At 37.9% G+C, this 21,881-nt stretch overlaps 1 protein-coding gene across 2 annotated transcripts; it reads right to left on the reverse strand.

Moving 5' to 3' along the window:
* Positions 1-1,544: 1,544 nt before the first annotated feature.
* Positions 1,545-21,839, reverse strand: TK2 (thymidine kinase 2; the record flags this gene model as incomplete). Of its 2 annotated transcripts, XM_080552859.1 has the most annotated exons (10): positions 1,545-6,450; positions 8,154-8,234; positions 9,593-9,672; positions 10,068-10,156; positions 15,428-15,501; positions 16,803-16,892; positions 18,422-18,475; positions 19,879-19,953; positions 20,875-20,912; positions 21,653-21,839. In XM_080552859.1, the coding sequence occupies 10 exons, from the start codon at positions 21,837-21,839 to the stop codon at positions 6,352-6,354; spliced, it is 867 nt and encodes a 288-aa protein (XP_080408985.1). In that variant the 3' UTR covers positions 1,545-6,351. The 2 variants fall into 2 exon arrangements, with proteins under 2 accessions (XP_080408985.1, XP_080408986.1); XM_080552860.1 differs by lacking the exons at positions 1,545-6,450; positions 8,154-8,234 and adding an exon at positions 8,241-9,218.
* Between the last annotated feature and the right edge of the window lie 42 nt (positions 21,840-21,881).

A 21,881-nucleotide genomic window follows, 5' to 3' on the forward strand; every position in this document is an offset into this window, starting at 1 on the left:
TATGTGACCACCCGTACTACAGGATCTATACACCTAACATCCCATTTTAATCTTAACTGTAGCCATAAGGGTATTTAACAGCAGCTTACATGTGTGAAAACACTGCAAGAGGAAACTGAAGACTACCACCTGAAAATACACCATCTTGAGCATCTGAACTCCATTACTGCCCTACTGCTGGCCTTCCTTAAACTGTTAACATCTACTGCGAGAAGCTGCCACTCTTTAAATGTCCAACTTCCCCTGATAGGCCTGCTCACAATTGCTTCTGTCTTCACGATATCTGGCATGGAACATAGATCTTTATTTTGCCCCATTTTGAGCAGAGTTTTGGACCAGTGTTTTCCATGTCTAGGAACTTATGGGCAACCTGACACAGGGAAAACAAAATACAGGTAGGGTCTTTCTGAAGAGATGAAGCATAGCCCTAACTTGCTAATAAAGCACCACAGTCCATAGCTCCACCAAATCACAGCAGTGTTGGTGGAGATTATGACATTATGAATAATATTAATGTATCTTTTTTTTTCTGAACAAAGCCCACCAAAGAAACAGTTAAACTGCACAACATTTATGGAATATAAAATGGCTCTGAGAATCTACTTTTTGTTAATGTTTTCGTACCTGGATCACTCTTCTTCATGGCAGACTGGCCAGGACTGTTAAGTGTTCTTCTGCCTGCCTTCGTAGGGAGAGCTGCTGTCCACTCAAAGGACCTGAATATTTTCATCTGAGCTTCTTTCTGCCACAAGGACACCTTTAACGTCTCTTCCTGTACAAACAGTAGTTTTTTTGAGGTCTTGTACTAGAAACCACTGTCTTTGCTAAGTTCTGGTGTCTCTAGAGACAACAGCTTTACAGTTGGAGATACTTTCGGCCTTAGGGCAACAGTCTTTTGTGCAACTGCTTTCACATTGGCAAGGCAGAACTGGGTTTAAAATCCTACTTGCACGTATAGTCAGACCTGAGGGGAGGAACAGACAAAAGGGACTGTGTGATTTCTGACCCTGTGTGCCAGTGCCCTCCTGTCCTTGTTCCTAATGACCACTGCACCTCTCCTTGGCTAATTGACTTAAATGAGAGCAACCACTTCAGCAGCACTGCTAGCCAACAAGAGGGCTGCCTGAGACTCTTTCTAAAGGAGGGTGATTTGTGTTTGTGAAATGTGTGCCTATCCCCTTGTGTGCTGTCAACTTTAATTGTGCTACAGCTGGTCCTGATTGTCAGTGAATTGAATGGGGATTTACTGACTTTTTTATGGCTTTCCATTATAGAGACACAAGGCCAACTTTGTTCCCAAATTTATATGCTACACACAACCACTTTGAATGGCTCAGCTCTCCCAAGCCTTGGATTAGAGAAATTCTCTTTTGATCTGTGCAGACACAGAGCTTAGGCAGCAGAACCAGTTGCTGAATGATACGATTCAGTCACACAACCTCTCCCCAACATGTCTCTCAGAATAGTCATTTTCCCTCCCCTTAACATTCATATCACACATGCATTCTTGCCCTGTCTGGAGCTAAGGTGCTCAACAAACATAGTTTGGCTTTAGAATCAACTGTTTTGTTTATAAATCCAAGAACAAAATTTCATTGTGAAGACAAAAATGCACAGCATGCAGGCATTGAATGAACAAAGAATTACAATTTGCTTCAGATTATAAACAAAGGTCAAAAAACAATATATCCCCAAGACACAAACAAAAGCATACCTGAGAGGGACTGGGAAGCACTTGCAAAGATAAATGTATGTACTATTAGAGTTGTTGCAAAAGAAAAAAAAACGATCTCTGAAATATCACACTTACTTAACCGTATATCTAAACACAGAGAGTAACCAGTAACCCACCACAACTGCTACAGGGTCCACCCACTGAAAATTAATTGGCACAGTTCTCTAAGTGAGACAGACGATCAAATACCTACATGGCTCATTTTCACAGCATTAAATAGTAAAAGGAAAAAAAAAAAGCAACCTGTAATTAGGAATAGGAATGGAATACAGTGACATCTGCAGAGCAGCATACTCTCAGTCCTAATAACTTAGTATTTACCATGGAGGGATGCAAGAGAGGAATATATCACTGCTATCAGACTCTAGGGTGGAGCAGAAGATTCACCTCGAAGCCCCCTGACATAAAAATAAAACCAAGTAGCATGTACAAAAGACAAAAAGGTGTTTCTCTATTCTGCCACTCTCCTGTTTGACCTTTTGTATGTGTTCAGAGACAGATCACTCTGGTAGGTGGATGTTTACCCAACACTTAGCAAAATGGTGCCCTGATCTTAATACAGCACAAATAACTATCATAGGCCAGTCTCTCTTTAAAAAAAATGATAAATGAAGATAGCATCTCAACTAGACAGAAGACTACATTTCTCTTACATAGGAATTAATCTACGAACCACTAGATTTTGTTCTGAAAATAACTCTTAATTTTCAGAAACTTGCAACTGTTAGCCCCCTCAAATGCTGCAGTTAACCAAATGCTGTAAAAAAAATAAAATCCTCACCTGACTTTATCCTGCTTTAGAAATGTATAAATGTACAATGTCTACTTAAACCTCCATACTCTACAGGAAGGATTGTATTCTCAAAGTCAGGACACTAACTTCCTAGGAGAGCCATTATTCAGGAGAGAGACAAAAAGCTTCAGGTCTGAACGTTTTAATTGCAACTGATGGCAGAATACCCCGTCTCTGCAGGAAGGCATTCAATGAAGAGAGATGCTGGATTAGTTCCTGGTATTGGCAGTAGTTCTGTATGCTAATTACCGTGGTGAACATAAGTTCCAAGGCTTCTTAGGATCTACAGTTTTGGACATTCAACTCTGAAGTGTTTAATCAAACAAGTAAGATCTAAACATGCTTCCCATGCTAGAAGAGAGTACACAAAAGGCCAGATGACAAGAATGCAACTGTTTAACGTTTTGATTTTTTGCCAGTCTCTGTCTTCAAGTCAATTGATGCGCTGCTCCTGAATGGTACTGATTGCTAAGACACCTTGACCAGAACAAGGTAAATACCAAAGTCTGGAGAAGATATCCAGCCAGACTAAGTATGCAATAAAGAGAAAATAATACATAACGAGAAGATGACTTTTCACAAAGCTTGCAGTTTAGATGTGGAACTCATTGGGATGGGATATTATGTCAAAATTTACAAATGCTCATAAACTGATACATTTCCAGAAGAAAATTCCATCATGGGCATTAAACATGAAGATACGGCTCAGGAAACCAGAAACCTACGGCTCAGGAAACCAGAAAAAAAAAAAAAAAGGCAAAAAAATAGGAAATGGAAAGAGAATGGAAAGAGACACTTTCTTAAATTATTTGCACACTGTTCTAAGAAGTAGCCACTACTAGCTGTCTAGGTACTGGGAAACAACACCACAAAGGCTAACTGACTGACCAGTCATTTCTGCAAGATGCTAAATTACGTAGATTTAAGTAATCTGAAACTTTCAGAGTGAGAATGATTCTCACCGTTCACATTGAAGATGCTCTAATGTAAACCTTAGCACTCTATTAGATTTAAATTAAAAATAAAATAGAAAAATTTAAATTATCTCATGCACTCCCACAACACACTGCAGGATAGCGAAAACGTACAAAAAACAGTTACACGCGGTTCAGTCTACAAATACAGGCCACATCCAAGCTACAGACCACATCTTAAAAGTCAAGAGAAGTGGCAGCTTGTTTATAGGAACTATTCCACTGGTACTGAAGTTCAGCATGCCTACAGAAACAGAATACTTTCTATGATATTTTGCAACTTGCTGCCCAATCATTCCTTCTTTGACAGTCAAAAAGGAGTAAAATCATATCAGAATAATGCTGATTGTCCTTTTTATTCTCCCCCTTATGAACTGAGAAATTTCAGAGAAAGCAAATTCCAGGTTTAAAAACACCTATTTATGATTACTGCAGTATTTGTTATCTACACATCTATAGCTGACTGCAAACATTTTACATTCATGGCACGTAACTAACAAGCTATTAGTTTCTGTTCCCAGTTCTCAATACATATCCCAAATATATGGAAATCTATTTACGAAAATCAACAGATAGCAAAAGATAAAATAAACATACTCTGTAGTAATTGAATCTGTAATTTTTAATAAATTATATAGTTGTTTCCTATATCTTATTATAATTATGAATATCAATAACTCCTGTCCAAACTCCTCTTCTGATAGTGAAGAAAAAAATAAAAAATAAAAATCTGTTCAAAACCGAATTGCTTTGAAATGCAGAAAGATGACAGTAAGATTATCTGTACCACAGGACTCTCTTTACAAAACAATTAAGTGCTCTTTTCTGGACTGCCAAGCTAGCATACAAAATACTTATCATTGGCTTCTACAAGCCATAATCAAATTGCAAATGAGTGAAACTTACAGAAATATTTCTAGAGAAATATTTCTTTTGGTCTCTTACAGAGGAAAAAAAACTTTGAAAGTTTAACAGGTTTCAAGCATGACCACTACCCCTACACAAATAAATGTCAATAAGATAATTATTTAACATGTAAAATCTTGTTTTTAAGCTAGAATTCTAAAGCTTTAAAACAGAACAACAGAACAGCATACAGAAGCTTTAGCATACTAATTTAGTACTTCGCTAAGAAATGCTCAGTGCACTGATCATTATTAAGTTGTACTGATTTGGGGGAAAAAAATCCCACCAAATGGACATAACAAGAAGAAATGAACTGCATTTCCTGATTTGGAAAAAGGTGCAGTCATTTCAGGTACAGCTGCCACAAAACTACAAAATGAAAGATGTGATTTCAAAAAATAATACAATAAAATATTGTTCGCGATCAAGCGAAACATGAAAACATCAAGTAACTGAAAATGACTGTCAACAAGTTACAGACATTTAGGCAATTAGTGATGGAAGTACTAACTAAAGTCTTGGAGATTAGCCATTTTTAGAAGCATTCAATACAAAGCCATGACAGATGCTCAACAACATTAATCCAAGTGTGTTTTAAAGTACTGTTAACCTTGCTTGTGCAAATTAAACCAATCAAAGCTGTTATGAAAGATATACCATACTTCAGAAATTATTCCCCCCCCCAAATTAAACAGAAAAAAGCAATGTAAAAACAGCCATAACTGCTTCATTAAAAGCATTATCTTGAAGACAACACTGAAGGGGGTAACATGCAAATGCAGAGCAACTTAATGCTTACAGTAACAACCACAAGAATTAATCCCCCCCATTTCTCTACTGTCCAAGTACCTGTAAGCCACAATAAACCCATCAAGGTGTAATCTGAAGGAACTATGTGCATTTTAAACCCATCAAGGTGTAATCTGAAGGAACTATGTGCATTTTAAACCCATCAAGGTGTAATCTGAAGGAACTATGTGCATTTTAAACCCATCAAGGTGTAATCTGAAGGAACTATGTGCATTTTAAACCCATCAAGGTGTAATCTGAAGGAACTATGTGCATTTTAAACCCATCAAGGTGTAATCTGAAGGAACTATGTGCATTTTTCTTTAGTAAAAAAAAAAAAATCATTTAAGAATCCAAGGCAGTTAAAAATCAATTAATTCTAATATTTATATCACCATTTGAAAGGAACAACAGAGTTCTGTGCACACTGTATTTTCACTAGTCCTCACGTAAGCCATAATAAGGTGATTTCATGAAAAATAGAGAAGTAAGCCCTTTTAAAAACCTGGCCTAAAAAAAGAAGGCCTCAGAGTCATTCTTCAGTCACAGTCACAAAAACTGTTATTCTTTTGCCACTGAATTCAGTGCGACTATGCTAATACATAGCTACCTCAGAGCTATATTGTGATTTCATGTAAAGCAGAAGAAACTGAATTCAATGAAATTCAATAGTGTATGTGGGATTAAAGTAAGGAACCCACACACCCTATTTTGACATGACCAGACCTGTTTTACAAACCTACTTTAATGTGATGTACCTCATTTCCTTCTTCTAACAAAACCTGACCTTTTGTATGGAACTACTTTTTTCAAATTACAAAAACAGCTTTGTCACGGTGAAAAAAAGAAGAAACTTAGATTATTTATAGGAAACAGCAGTAAGTGGGAAATGGGAGAGAGAGACGTATTTCAACAGAACAGCATCGACAGAAAAGCAGATGGAGAACCTAAAAACATGGAAGGGAATTGGAGTATATTCTGTTTGTGACCAGTTTCTGAACATTTCATAGTGGGAAGTCCACAACATTCTACAAAGCGTAATGCTAAAGTAGAAAAATTATATTCAGAAGTACTGCAAATACTCAAAATTGCCCCCAAACAGGACTTTATAAATACATTGTTTGTTTGTTTTAAAATACAAGTACCACAGACTTCTATAAATGGTGTTGCATATTATATGGATTTAGTATTTGGTCCCGGTGTTCTTCGTATTTTTCTATCATTTTCTGCATGTCATGGTCACCTCCAATAACCTTGAAAACAAGAACATGAACATTAGAAATAATGCCATCGTAATATATATTTGCTTTTGAGCAAAATGAGACTACCACTGAAGCCAGACTGAAATACTCCTAGAAATCTGTTTAAATATTTCTCTGTTCAGAATCTGGCATTCATTGAAAAGCTATGTGTCTGATCCTAAAAACAATCAGAACTGAACAGCCCCCCACATTCCACCTATGTGATAACAACCAGACTTATGCTATTCTCTGTGGATAGCTGTAGTAAACATTTTTCTAAGGCTTTCTTTCTCCAAAGGTTATTAAAAAAGCAGCTTTATTTATTTTTACCACTAATTACCACTCTTAATATTTAAAGAGTTGTCCTGGTTTCAGTTAGGACAGAGTTAATTTTCCTCCTAGTAGCTGGTAGGGTGCTATGTTTTGGATTAGGATGAGAAGAGCGCTGATAACATGCTGACGTTTTAATTGTTGCAGAGCAGTGCTTACACCAAGCCAAGGACTTTTCAGCTTCTCTCTCTGTCCTGCCAGCGAGCAGGCTGGGGGTGCAGCAGGAGCTGGGAGGGGACAGACCCAGGACAGCTGACCCAAACTGGCCAAAGGGGTATTCCATACCATCTGACGTCATGCTAAACAATATATAGGGGTGGCTGGCCGGGGTGGGGGGCCGGCTGCTCGGGGATAGGCTGGGCATCGGTCAGCGGGTGGTGAGCAATTGCATTGTGCATCACTTGTTTCGCACACATTATTATTATTAATACTATTATCATTATTATTATTGTTGTTATTATTATTTCCCTGTCTTAATAAACTGTCTTTATCTCAACTCACCGGCTTCACTTTCCTGTTTCTCTCCCCCATTCCAGAGAGGGAGGGGGGAGGGTGAGCGAACGGCTGTGTGGTGTTGAGCTGCTGGCCGGACTAAACCACAACAGCCCTTTTGGCGCCCAACATGGGGCACGAAGGGTTGAGATACCGACAGATTTGACCAGAGTGTGTTAAACTAAAATTGGTATAAGTATTGGACCTGCTTAATAGTTGCTAGTCACAATGTTGATTGCCTTAATCTCAAGTCTGCTGTGCCTGTTTTCCAAATCGAGTTTTACAGCACATTACTTTCCGTATGTGCTCCCTGTCGCACTGTTTATCCTTTCTGGGCCCTGGTTTAAGATTGTTACGGTACTGTGCGGTGTAACAATGGCTTATGAAATGATGAGATTTCTGGTCATGACTCTAACCTGGTATTTGTACTCAGCACTGTCGTCGACTCTATACTTTGGAAACCATATCTCGGAAACTATTGGCAGTTACACCTATTGCCTTTTTTCATCAGGGAGCCAATCTGTGGAGGGGACAGGGGAAGATATTTTTTCCTACCTGTTCACTCTCCCTTTCTCCTTCACCACCCTCTTATCCCCCGAGCTAGTTACGGTAGTTCTCCAAGATGTTGAATATCCTTGGGATACTCAGACCAGCATGTTCTTGTTGTTACGTCACCTGAATGCGCTTCAGGTTTTGTTTAAGGTTAAACAACTACTTAGGAATCTCATCCGGAGATCTGTCTTGAGGCGGGATAGTTGCGAGTGGCAGGGAGTGTGGGAGGATATGGGCAGGTTTCTCGAGCAGTGGGCACCTCCAGTGTTTTGGACATTCACCCCTGAACAAGAGTACAATAATCCATGTGCTTAATTGGTTATAACTAAAATTATACTCACTAGCACTGGGCAGGAAACTTTACATAAGGTATGTTTAATGAGCCACTCCTCATAGAGCTGATGAATAGCTTCTAAATATTCCTAGAAAAGAGGCATTCAAATAACAAACATTCCCAGGGATGAAACACATATAGCAATTTTTGTATGTTGTTAAGAAGTTAACAACTGCATATGAAAATGAGCATCAGATAGTTCCACTAACAAAAACATAAATCTGAGAAAAAAATTGTGAGAAAAATTAATTCCAGGTATATGGTTTTATTCCATAAAGAACCTCAAAGAGACAGAGCTTACAAGGGCACAGGGCTCGCAGCACCTTGTAAGATCAAAAACCGTGCTTCTGTCCCACTGGTATAACCTGGCCCAAGATTTTAGAGAGAGAAATACAACAAAGGGAGGTAAGGACAAAAAGGGTAAGACTGCAAAGAAAACATACTGAAGGCACTTCCTGCATCAATGTTTTTCCTAATATTGCCAGTTCAGTTTCTCCTAACTGATTTAATTTCCTCTAAAAGCATTTCTGCCTCTCATCAACTATTAGATTTTTTTCATGGAAACCACTTAACATTTTTCATTCAAACTGGCTTCTCCCGCTCCTGCCCCTCAGTAGAGCTACAACATAACATAATGTCTCTTCACATCCACCCAAGCAAGGATTTATTCTCCAAGGCAAAATTGTACCTGGCCCAAAATCTAGCTTTTTGCATGTATCTTCACATAAACATTCAACTGACAATTACTTCTACTGAACTACGCAGCAGTAGATACCCTTATAGTGTACAGCATGTCTCCTATAACTACATTTCTTTCCATTTAGGATTTGTTTAGGAGAAAGCCTGTTTAGTGAAAAGCTATTGTGTAACCTGTGACATACAAAGTGACCATTCTATTGATTTATTTTTAAGCAGGTTCCCAGATACTATTTTCAAGAAGTTGCTTGTTTTGAGACACAAGCAGAGACACTCTTCAAACATAAACTTCCTGGTAATAGCAGATGATAAGCACCCACAGAATTTTCAGCATCTGCATGCACGAGTATCTGTGCTTCAAAAGGGTGTCTTTATGCTATTTAATGATACAAAAAACAATTAGCTTTTTACATCTTGGAGAAGATTAACAGTTGATTAATACTCCACTAAAACATTCAGCTATAGTACACTGATTACTAAAACATAACGCTTGGGAAAGTCAGCATGCACGATAGATCATTTTTATAAAGTAAACCAAAATAAAATACTGAAGTTTTAATTCACAATGGAAACAGAACAGAACAGAATATCCCAAGCTGGAAGGGGCCCCCAAGGATCATCAAGTCCAACTCCTCCAGACAGCTGCAGTTAATTTTGGAAATACACTCAGGATATGATTTAAGGACTTACATTGGCATTAATGTGTTTTTCAAGCTCATTGTAACCACATATATTGAAGGAACTCCTTACCAGAGGAATGATTTTTTCCTCTTCTCTACATCTTCTCTTTAATCTCTCATAACAAACTTCAGGAGAAGTCTGCAGGTAAACTGTCAACAAAATATATATAAAACTGTCAATAAATGTAATAATGTATATAAAACTGTAAATAAAACATCTATATAACATATATAATAATATATATATATATAACATATATATAGGTAAATAATAGTTACGTTCAAGGATCAGCTTTAAAAGCAAAGAAAAATATTCACAAATTAAAGAAGGAAAGGATCCTGATTTGGGTACCACCACTGAACCTCCACTTTGGCACTGCTGTTAATCAACCCCTGAAACATCCATGAATTCATACTGTCTTATGATACACATCATAGCCACTACCATAATGAATAATGTGATTATGAAGAAAAAAATATTTTTTTCCTCACAGTAAAGAAACCCACCCACGAACGTGCCCCTCCAGATCCCATCAAAATTTTACCTATCAAATCAACTGTAACATCAGTGTTGTTCTGGATCCAGTCAAACCATTCACTTAGGACAACGTAATCCACCTCTGGCATTTTCCCGCTGAAAAAACATGAAAGTCATCATTCATTGAACAATACACAAAGATCAATTTTAAACTCATATGGACTGGTGTTTTTTTAACCTGACTAGAACTACTCCCAATTTATTCCAGCATATGTGAAATGAAAACAAAACCAACATTGAAGGCCTTATAAAGCACTGTCTATACAAATAGTCCAAATTTTTCTCTTTCTAAAAACACTGACTAGCATAAAGTTTCTATTATTAGCAGTTAAAAGCATTAATAATGTTTCCTACCACAGCTAAGAAACAGTTACTTGGTGACTAAGAAGAAAAAACATTACCGTGTTGAGGTATAAAGTGACATTTATACAATAATAGCAAATGAGTGTCAATTATATTTATTATATTTATTACTCATGTTTCTTACATCAGGATAATATCAAATATATCTGAACTGCATGACACCAGAAAGTCCTGATTTACTCAGAAGCAATGACGTTTCACTATAGAAACCAAAGTAAAGAGCAGTGAAAAAATAATGACACCATGTAAATAAAATTAACTCCTACTGTAAGAAATATTTGTGTTCTGAAATATTCAGCATGCTTAATTTGAACTTTGTATTCAGAACACACAGACAATATTGGAGACAACTACCCCGAAAAGTTATCTCAGTAAGAATATAAAATCTCAAACTCATGTAAAAGGTAGTCTACAGATGATATATTAAGGACCACACTACACTTTTACTGGTATCAGAGCTTTCTCATATTACCATATTCCTAAATAGTCAAATATTACCAGTTTCAGATTATTTTGTATTCGAAATTGATTACAGTAACACATACTCCACTCTCTTCCCTAAATGCCTCTGTAACAGAAATAAAGTAAAGAAGAAGAAGGTATTGACAGACTCCTGTCCTTTCCAGCTGAATGATTAAAAACAATTGCAACATTTTAAATACTGCTGAATAAAGATCTTCCACAGATTTCTCAACCATTCTCCTGGCAACATGTTGGATCGCTTGCAAAACCAAATAAAGATAATCCAGAAAGATATTTCCACTTAAGTATGCAAGAAAGCAAAACCAGTATTCCTATCACCTCCCTTTTTTATCTGCCATCCAGCTGAATATCTTCCAATTCACTGCTATTCCTCTAACGTATCAGTAAGCGTACATTTCTAATATAAGTAAGCCAAACACTGATTCTGCTGCTTTACTCTGGAAGACAGGAAGCTCAAAAGAAATTACAAATAAGAAGGGGAAAAAAAAAAAAAAAAAAAGAACACCATTCTTAACCTAAAGGATATATCCACATCAGTTCTGCACTGACCTCCCCTGCGGACAACATGCCTTTGCCTTCCCTGTGTCTGCAGAGTCCCCTGGGTAATCACATGAAGATTCTGTATCGGGCTCAAGGTCCCTAAAGATACAGGTTTTGCTGCATCTTTGAAAAGTTTGCTGACATTTGACTCCTAGCAAATAAAGTGTTTACCGCAAAATTATAAATACCTATGAATCCAAATGGGACAAAGTGCGAGTGCTTACCCTGCAACGTATCATGTATACTCACGTGCACACATTTAAAAATCTTCTACTGTTTTACACCTAACACGAGCATGTCTTTCAGTGCTAAACTCAGATGTTCAATCACAACAAGAACTTGGACACTCATGCAATCTGTGCATGCCGGAGAAGCTCTCAGCAATGGCTCAAAATTTAAGCCTTCCATCATCGTCGTAAATGTTATGCTATTTCTCTCTCTCTCTGGGAAAAAGCCTGCAAAGCCAAAACACAAATACTGAGTGACACTGGATCAAAGAGCTCCTACTCCTGATATTCCACAGCTCTTCATCCTTTGCTTAAACTAAACATCCACCTGAAGGAGGACTTGTATAGACTAGGAAAAAAACGAATTCTGCATTTTTAAGACCAGAACCCTAAGCAATACATTCTCTTACAGAAAAGAAAGCAGAAAAAAAAAATCTGATCTTTGTAGCATGCTTACACCACACAGTCTGAGACTTTATTTTGAATTTTTTGGGAAAATGCCTTCCACACACCTGAAAATATCTGTTGAGCAGCATGAGCCTGAAGGCTTTTCTGGATAAAATTTTCAGTAAAATTTAAAGATGTGAGGTCAGTTTTGTTCTGCAGACCTTTAATCTGACAGGAATAATTCCATTTCTACAATGGGCAACCTCCTGTGTTCTCTGCAAGCTTCTTTTGCATGTTTACTAACTTATGTAATTAACACTATCCTACAGACAGCAGTTTCCTTCTCGGAACATTAATGGGGAGAGAAAAAGCATCTGGAAGGATACAAAGACATTTTCCTTTGCAAAATCTATTGAGTTACAAAATGATTTTTTAAATTCTCATGCAGCAATTGAACAAGAAACATAGCACAGGATGTAATCTTTTTAAGTTAAAAAGGCCTTTTCCCTGCCACAGGGTACTATTATCCTTCTACATAAATTTACCAAGCCTAAAGTTTATATTTTCCCTTTGTTCTTCTGATGGAGATGACACTATCTTCTAATTTTTCAGCATCTAATGTATCCACAGCTTTTATCTAATTATTCTTTTGTTGTTATATTCTTCAAATATCACTCTTTCCCATTTTTATTGTTTGCAGCTGGTGTGCCAATAGATGACAAGTGATTATCCCAACTGTTCTGTACGAATATGGCACTGGTTTTGTCTCTTTAAACAGGCTTTCAGTTCTTTTGATCATTCCAGTATCCCAGCTTCACACCTGTTTTCAGTTTTAGTTCATAGATCATGAGTGAGCAGTAAGAAGTGTAAAAAGTAAGGTTTCCTCCTAAAAGCTCTGTACAAGAGCACTAATATTTCATTCTCTCCTGGAAACTTTTTGCCAGATACTTCCAAGAATTACATACACTTTTCTCTGAACTACACAATGCTAGCATTATTTTGTAATCAATCAACTTATATATATATACACACACACACATATATATATAAAATAACTTTATAGAAGTTATATTATATATGATAAAAGGTATATTTATATTGTATGTATCTGCTTTTCAACTTAGTACCTTCTATCTTACAGTTGAAATTTTTGTCAGCTCAACTAAATGATTTAGCATACTCTCCCTTTGAACCAAAGCAGCAATCCAAAGACTGATCCAACATGAAAACCTCCTTCCACCCTGACACTTCCCCTCTCACTGTCTCTCTTAAATGGGATTTCCTGCCACATTACAATCATCAGCTCCTGCACTTCCATGAAAAGTTGCTCAGGAAAGTCTCCAAAAACCTCCCTGAGAAATACTTAACTTCAGACTGATTGTCACAATTCACAATTACTAGATTAGACTAACATGATGCATCTTTGATCACTGACTTTACAGTTTTATCTACCGCTTTAATTGTTCTCTTTCCTAATTTGTTCAGCAACTGCACTCAGTACCAAGCACAAACCTGTAGTTACTAAGAAGACCTTCACTAGCCCCTAATACAGGCTCTACAATTGCTTTATATCACAGGGATACCACCTCTAAGTTAAAAAACTTTCTACTGAGCGAGAGATTTCACACGCTTCCAGAACTCTGAAACAGACTTCATTTCTGCTTCAGTTATGGTTACTGCTATATCCATACACCCGTTAGCATCTTCTCTTATAAGCAGTTTTACTTATTGTACACAGAAGTATTAGGTTTTTAGACAAGTCTGGATGATCTTTACAGAACTATGGCTAGTAAGGATAGGGCAGCAAACAAGTAATATGGAATAAAGCTATGGAAATGCTTGCCATAGGACATCCTGGAAACTTAAGGTCGAAGCATGCTTAAGAGGAGACTGGACAGGTTCATGGAAAAATAAATTCTCCATAGGTCACCAAATACACTCTTTTCAAGTATTTGCGGCCACCACTGGAGACAGGGTATGAGGGGGAATGAATTTACTTTTTTTTTTTCTTCTTCTTGAATGTGAATCGATGCCTATTTTCACATAGTACCAATTTTTCCTTGTTTTATTTCTAATCCTTTTACACACACACATATTGTATTTTGGTTTGCTATTAGTACCATCAGCTGGCTTCTAGCTCACTGTAACAAAACACAAGTGCCTTCTGTCCAACATTAAAAAGTGCTGAAGCAACAAAACATCTTAGATACCATTAAAAATTTTATTACAAAATTAACACAAAGCTGACATATGCAGACTTTGCCTCATAGCAGCCAAGTTTCTCTTAGGACAAAAGCAGTTTGTCTACCATGAAAAAAATGTTGCTAATTAAAAAAAAGAATGGCATTCCAGTTACATTTCCACTGTATACAGACTGGGATAAATAATGTCTCTTCCTGTTTCTGTTTGCCTCACATCTTACTGTCTCTCAGTAAAGTTTCAAACTAGTTCAGTAAATGACTAGAAACTTACGTAGCATGGGTGCCATCTTGTGGCATGCCACCATTCACCCTGCACACAAGGGCAAGAAAATGATTTTGTCCCATAAGACTACTGAAAAAAATATTAAAACAACATTACGTATTTTCAGTACACAATCAGCATTATAAAAAATACCTGTGCTGATTGCTGCACTATTTAGTTAGTACAGAGTGGATGAGTTATACACAGGCCAGGTAATAAATGTTTTTTCTGTCCTGGGCCACAGTATTACGCCCCAGAACAACAACAAAAAAAAAAAAGGTTAGACCCAGCTGCTCTATGACTGCCCTAAGCACATTTTGGGGGGCTTGGAGGAAGACCGCAATTCAGAAAATGACATTTACAGACAAACAGTTCTCGTTCTTTCTTTACTCACTCACTGACCAAAGGGTTTTGAGCCTGTGTTGATCCTGGGAACCCTGATTCTGAGCTATACCACGTGAGGGCTAGAATGCTTATTGCTTGAGTTCTTTCTTGCAAGATGTGACAGTCCTGGATGCTATGTCTGATAATACTATCTAGTTCTCTCCCTCCTATAGTATTATTCTTTATAGCCCCATGTTTTTTGAGCTATTCAGTATTTGTTTGCTTTCATTTAAGCAAGACTTGTATATTCAGCTGGAGAGCAGATAACTTCAATTAACGGTTTTGTAAATGCTAAGATTTTCTAAAGACGAGAGCACTTGTGAAGAATGCTGACACCTGTCCCACATCCTCTAGATTTTACTCTACCAGTGGACAGCAGGCCCTGTACAAAGCACACAGCCACTCCAACAAAGAGTGGTACAAAAGCACAGACTACTTAGATGCAAATAACCAAAGAAATCATTGGACGCTTTTATTTAATTAAACACAGAAAATAAAAGTAGAAAATAATATACTGTACCTTCGATATAAATTTTCTACAAAAATGTATTTTGCACTGTGAATTGACCTCTCCATCATTCTTACCGGAGAAATCTACAAAATAAAACTTGACAGTCACCAACTACATTTTTTACATTTTATCAGCTATTTGTGGTTTTTCAAGTTCTTATTGCACATAATGTCCTGTACATTCTGAAATACAAAACATTTTCAGCTCTTCCAAATCCTATAATAAGAAAAATCACTGGGGAAAGGGAACACAAAACCCAAGTGTAAATAATCTTATTTGTGGTCACTACATTGTTAAAACACCTGTGTAATTAAATTTTATTCATATGCAAGTTTCAAGGTAGCTACAGAAGTATTCAACACAGCAGCTGAAGTACAAAATAAGCAGCAATCCACTTAGGACTTAGAGAGCAACAAAAACTATTGCTACCTGAATTGCTGCCATCTTGAAGTTTGTTACTGTCTCAATAGCACAGACCTTACATCAGAAAAACTGTAGCAAGACAGCAGAACTTTAAAGCTGTCTCAAGTGTTCTACCCCTACAGATGCCAAAAAAAGCACTGACAACAGTTGCCTTAGCCACATCTTGCATGTGTTCAAACAGTGCTCCATTTTGGGGAAGACAGATTCTCTGACAAATACTGATTCCTGCAGACCAATGCAATCCTGGAAGTGCTCTTTCCAATCAGGTATTCTGCATGTTAATCACCATGGAATCATCAGTGGTTTCAGCAAGGTTCAAGTGGCAGCAAAGTACAGACTAAAATGCTGGGCAATCCTTAGGAATTTTTTAATGAGCTTTTTCTACAACAGAATGAGATTTTTATCATTCTGGAAAACCGGAAAAGCACTGGTATGAAATACTTAGAGAAAAAGAAGATAAAAGAAAAAAAGGGCATAAACCATCTGAAGTGAAGCAACGGATAAAATTTGCGTGGAAATATTTTGGAAAAACATGAGAAACAACAGCTAAATTTGTGCTAGACAGCAATGGAACATCTTTATTATTAATTAAAACATGCCAAAGGTTTGCAATAGCTGTGCTTATATAAAGATCAATACAGACAAGTCATCAGCATGTGATGAAGCTGTTGTTGCAAGTCTAGCTCTTAAAGGGTGATGCAAAAGAAGCAGTATTACTTTTGGGAAGCAAAGGATCTGAGCAGATAGGAAGCAGGTGTTTCACCCTTCTGGAGCATGTGTAGAGCATAACAACATTATCTTTTCATCAAAAATGCATACGCGGTGCAGGAACAAAGAAAGAATACACAGAGAATTCTAATTTTCAGATACAAGATTAAAACAAATATTTATTACTCATAACCGCATCTTACCAACTCTTTCATAAGTTAAGTTCTTTAAGTTAAAAGAAAAACATACTTACCATTGGTCTAATATGCTGCTCCAACATTGTAAGCTGTATGTAAGACTGTAATGTTATCCCCCATCTGGATGCATCTTGGTACAGTAAACCCTGGGGTTAGAGACGGAAGCAAGACAGAGGTGGTTTTTTTGTTTTGTTTTATGTTTTTTTGTTTGTTATTGTTGTTAAGGTTGAACAACAAAAAATTGAAGTTGTGTATTTCAAAACTATGCACTACAGCAATACATTTACTAATTAAAAACTGATCTGCTACTGTATTTTTGTGCAGTGATAGACTCTTGCAATACCCAGTCCATCCAGAAACACATACATGGTTCCAGTAAGCACACCTCAGGCCTCAGAAAAGATGTCTTCTAATACAGACCCTTACAACTTTTTTTTCCCCCAAGGGACCCTCAAAGCATTTCTCAGATTGCTTTCTGAGAGTTCTCAAATTCTCCTTCTCACTGCTTCAATTCTCCCCAACATTTACAAGCATCAGTCCCTCCTGCAATGCAGTTAAAAGATCTGACTAGAAATAAAGCATCATTCAGTGTATTCGCTGAAGTGGCATGGCTTCAGTCTATAAATCTGACCTCCTTTTCTCCCTGTTCATGATCAGAACGAAAAACTAATTTGAAGTACACAGATTGCTGGGATGAGATGTGACACAACCAAGCATGCCTCACGCTTTTACTAGTAACAATAAAGCACAGCATCAGCAAATCCTCAGAGGGGAATCAACTTTTCCACAGGACCTACGCTAGCAGTAACGGTAACAAATACATGTTTAAGCACATGTGGCTTAGGGTGTATCCACAATGCTGTGTTGACAGCAAATTCCAGATGAGCTTGAGCACTGATCTCGGTCAGGAATGAGATTTTTGCAACGGAGGTGATCATACAAGCAAGGAAGGCTGACATCACAAACCACTTCAACCATTCCAGCCAAAGTATCTGTGGATATAGTCAGAGCCCTTAGATCCCCGTCTCAGTGCATAGACATGACCAAGTGACTTACCCACAGGGAATGGTTACAAATGGTAACCACCCTAAAGAGAGCAGAAACTCTCGACTCCCAGGACTAAATTTTCTATCTGTATCAGTCTAACAATATTAACTGATGAAATACACTTCTCATTTTCAGAGGCAGATTAATAGCGAAGACATTCTTCCCTTCTTTGAAATACATGTTAAGTCGGTTTAAATACAACTGTCACAGTAGGGGCTTTCTGTGACATTCTTCAGCTTGTACCCAGTAAAAAAAAAGTGTATAATCCAATATTATGTCTGGACCTCTACCTACAACCCCGTTTTATGCAGCCAAGTTACACTTCCTTGGCAGAGTTACAGTGTTTTGAAAGCAGGCACTCTGTGAGTACACTGCCCCTCATCACTCAGCTACACAAAGATAAAAATTTACGATCCCTGCTGAAACAACACTTAATATTCAACATGTCTACTATATGCATGTCTTAATCACAGTAAAAGTGATTTTTGCATCATAGAGCTTTATTTTTTGCTGTGTGAAATTACAACCACACCCTTCATAACAGTTTTACTGACTGGTAAGAAGTCCTCATTTGTGTTTTCTAAAAAGAATAGTTATTGTAATTGTGCAATCTGTTTCTATCACTTACCAGGATATTATGACCACGAACATTCCTCCATTTATTCACCGGTTCTGTCAAGACCTTTTTTAAAAAAAAAAAAAAAAACACATGTTAAACATACTTTAGATTTGAAATACTTACTTGACCCTTCAAGTCTACAACTACTTTTAATGAATACTCGCTTGGTAAGTCAGAGTATTCGGGACATGTACTGAAAAGTTCATCCCTCTTTAATAAAGAGCACTGAATCCTGAAACACAAAATATAACCATGAACACTGTTTAAAAAAAAAAAAAGACAAATATAATTTCTTATCGTGATCTTCTTATTATTTTTAAATTTTCAAAATTTAACACTGGATTGATTACAGGCCCAGATATAATTTCACTTTTCAAGTCATTTATCAATATGATGTAGGGGAAAGAATGGCTAGCTGAGTACCAACCACATTTCAACGACCTGTTCATTCCTTCATAAATTGAGTTCCCAGAGTATAACGCTTCTTACCAAAGGAAAAGAAGAGAACGCCATTGTACTAGTTTCAGGTTTATTATTGTGACCTAAAAGTCAAAATGCATTCAAAACTTCTATAATGTTTAAAAATAATCAAGAAAAGCTTCTAACTAGAGCAGGTAAAATCACAAGAGAGTCATATAGTTCACAGAAGGTCTAAAACTGCTGGAGTACTGTAGAACCAGAAAATCTGATAACCTGGGAAATTAACTGGGTTATTATAAAATGTTGCACTACAAGCAAATTAATGTTTGCTATCTTTTTGATTAATAGTTATTTATTCCATAGGATCATTACCAAATAACATCTGGAAACCAAGCATTGCTATGTGGAATCCTTTTACCAAATGCATTCCCAGGTCCTCTGGAAAAAGTATGAACATCTGACATACACAAAAGCAACTGTTTACTGAGGTTTGATCTCAAATATTGTTTAAAAGACAGTAAGCCCGGCCTTTCCTTAATCCTGTTCTAAGCAATATGAAATCAAATTCAATATTGGTCTAAGCAATTCCCAGGAACAATTATAACAGATGTATTATTTTATCTATTTACTGGAATCTCTGTTACATGACATAGATATTTGTACATCATTACTTATATGTCTTTGCTTTTTACAAAACAAATGTAAGATATTTTTTTTAATTACATGAAATAGCATATAAGCAAACATGCCCAAACATGCCCAACCCATGTGGGCTGCTGTCAATTTACAGAGGTACAAACTCTAATCTACATGTTTTATTGATATTTTAGCATTAAGTGCTATATTACATGTGATCTAAAAGTCTCTTCCACAACTTGACTATAAATACCTAAATATTTGCAGTAGTAAGTACACTGGCTCACAACATGCTGCTTCTTTCTCAGTAGCCTAAGAAGGAACAACAGTTCTGAGTTAACTGTCAATTTTGTCAAGACATGCAAACGCTTCGTGATGTAAATAAAGATAAAGAAATGCAAATCCAGTACCTCAATATTAGTAGTCTGTGCAAAATAATCCAGACATGTTGTTTTTCCACTTGCAATGTTCCCCTCGATACTTATCTGATGAAAAATAGTACAACCTTTAAAAATTGTGTTATTGCAAAGAAGTAAATGCCATGTGTAAAAACTTACTTTTTCCATACAAAGTATACTATTGCCTTATAAAATCAATAGATTATTTTATAGAACTACATTAGGGATCAGTTTGGATTTTGTGGCTCCCCAGAGACCACCACTTTTTCCTCTCCCCAAAGTACATATGCCAGCAGTTCCTTTACAATGCAGGGGGCAGCTTACTCTTTGACCCCCGCCCCACGTAGCCAGCTGCCTGCCTGTGTTCCCACTTTCCCCCGCGCTGCGCATGCAGCCACTTCCCATCTCCTCCCCACGGCCCTAAGAGCTTCAGGGGGTCACCCGCTACTGCTCCTTCCACATTCCCACTGCACCACCTGCCACACCTCAACCTCAGGCTTAAACTTCACTTTCAACTTAAAATAAATGCCAAGTAATAATTTCAGTATCCATTAAACAGATTTCTTAAAAATTGATTAGCACTTTTAGAAACCTACACAATTAAAATTTGGGCACTGAAATTTACAAAACTAAAACAAGAAAAAAGCTCACAGATTTGTACAGAGCAACTGCTACACCAAGCACCGAACACCCAACTTCAAACTGCAACTTGTCCCTTCAGCAATTCCCTACACTTGCACAAATCCTTCACAACTGTACTGCAACTAACAGATAGAGATAAATGTGAACCTGCATTTTAGGTTTACTGTTTCTGTTTTCTTTACAAATGTAAACCTGCATTAGGTCTTCACATTTACCTATAAAGATAACAGACAGAGTAATGGATCCACCATCTGGAGACTGGCCAACGAACAGACACATTTAATAGTTGTCAATGCATGTACACTTACAAAAAATAAGATGTTAAACATTTTACGTTCTTTTTCAAAAAAAAATGTAAATACTTACAACAGTCTTCTTATCATCTCCTTTTATGAGATGTTTATCTAAAATGGGAAAAAAAAAAGACAAGAGTTACAACCAAGGTCTTCATAATTTATATTTATACTCAGCCTCTTACTGTGAGCTCTTCCACTAAGTTTTGGGTTCTCTGCTGGCTAAGGTGAACACTTGCAAAACTACAAATCTGTAAGGCTTTGGGTAATCATGTAACCATGTAACAGACAGGCTGTAGGGTACTCTGACACAGTTTCATCTTAAGTTCTCCATTGACTTAAACACTGGAGTCCAACAGTGAGCACCTGCACTCCTTCAGCACACTTCTGCATACACTGGGCTCCTCAGATAGTTCGTATTTGCTGTGGGGTCACAGTGTGAGGCCCCAGATCTTCACGGGCTTGATAAGAATGAAGATTTTAGGATGCTTCCAACACGATAAAAATCTTTGAAAGCAGCACCGACATTATTAGCCCTTAACCAATGCACACAAACCAACATCAACAGAAAACAGGCAGCACCAGGGAACGCCGAAGCGCTGGGTGAAGGCCAGTCAGGGGCCACAAAAGCACATTAAATGGAAGGAACGGGCCCTCTGGGCACACAGACGGGCTGAGAAGAATCTCGCTGCTGCCCGTTAAGGGACCTGGCAGCCGCTTTTACCAACATAACCGGTGACACGGAATTAAAAACTAAAAAATAAATAAAAGCGAGAAACGCTTCCCACTTCCCCCTCTCGCCCCCCGCCCCGTTTATCGCACCGGGCCTGCCCCCCCCCCCCCCGATTTACAGTCGCCACTGCAGCGGGGGCCGGGCCGGCCGCGCAGCGCCAGGCCTCCCGCCGAGGAGCTCGTGGCAGTCGCTGTCGTCGCCGCTGCCGCCGCCCTGCCGGGACAGGCCGCGCCCGCCGGGCCGCTTCTGAGGCCGCGCCACCCCCGGGCCCCGCGCAGCGCCCAGGCCGCGCTCAGCCACCACATCGCCCATCCCCGCCGCCGCGCCGCGACCCCCGCCACCACGGC

The sequence above is a fragment of the Anser brachyrhynchus genome (assembly GCF_964034855.1).
Source record: "Anser brachyrhynchus genome assembly, chromosome: 12".
NCBI lineage: Eukaryota > Metazoa > Chordata > Aves > Anseriformes > Anatidae > Anser > Anser brachyrhynchus.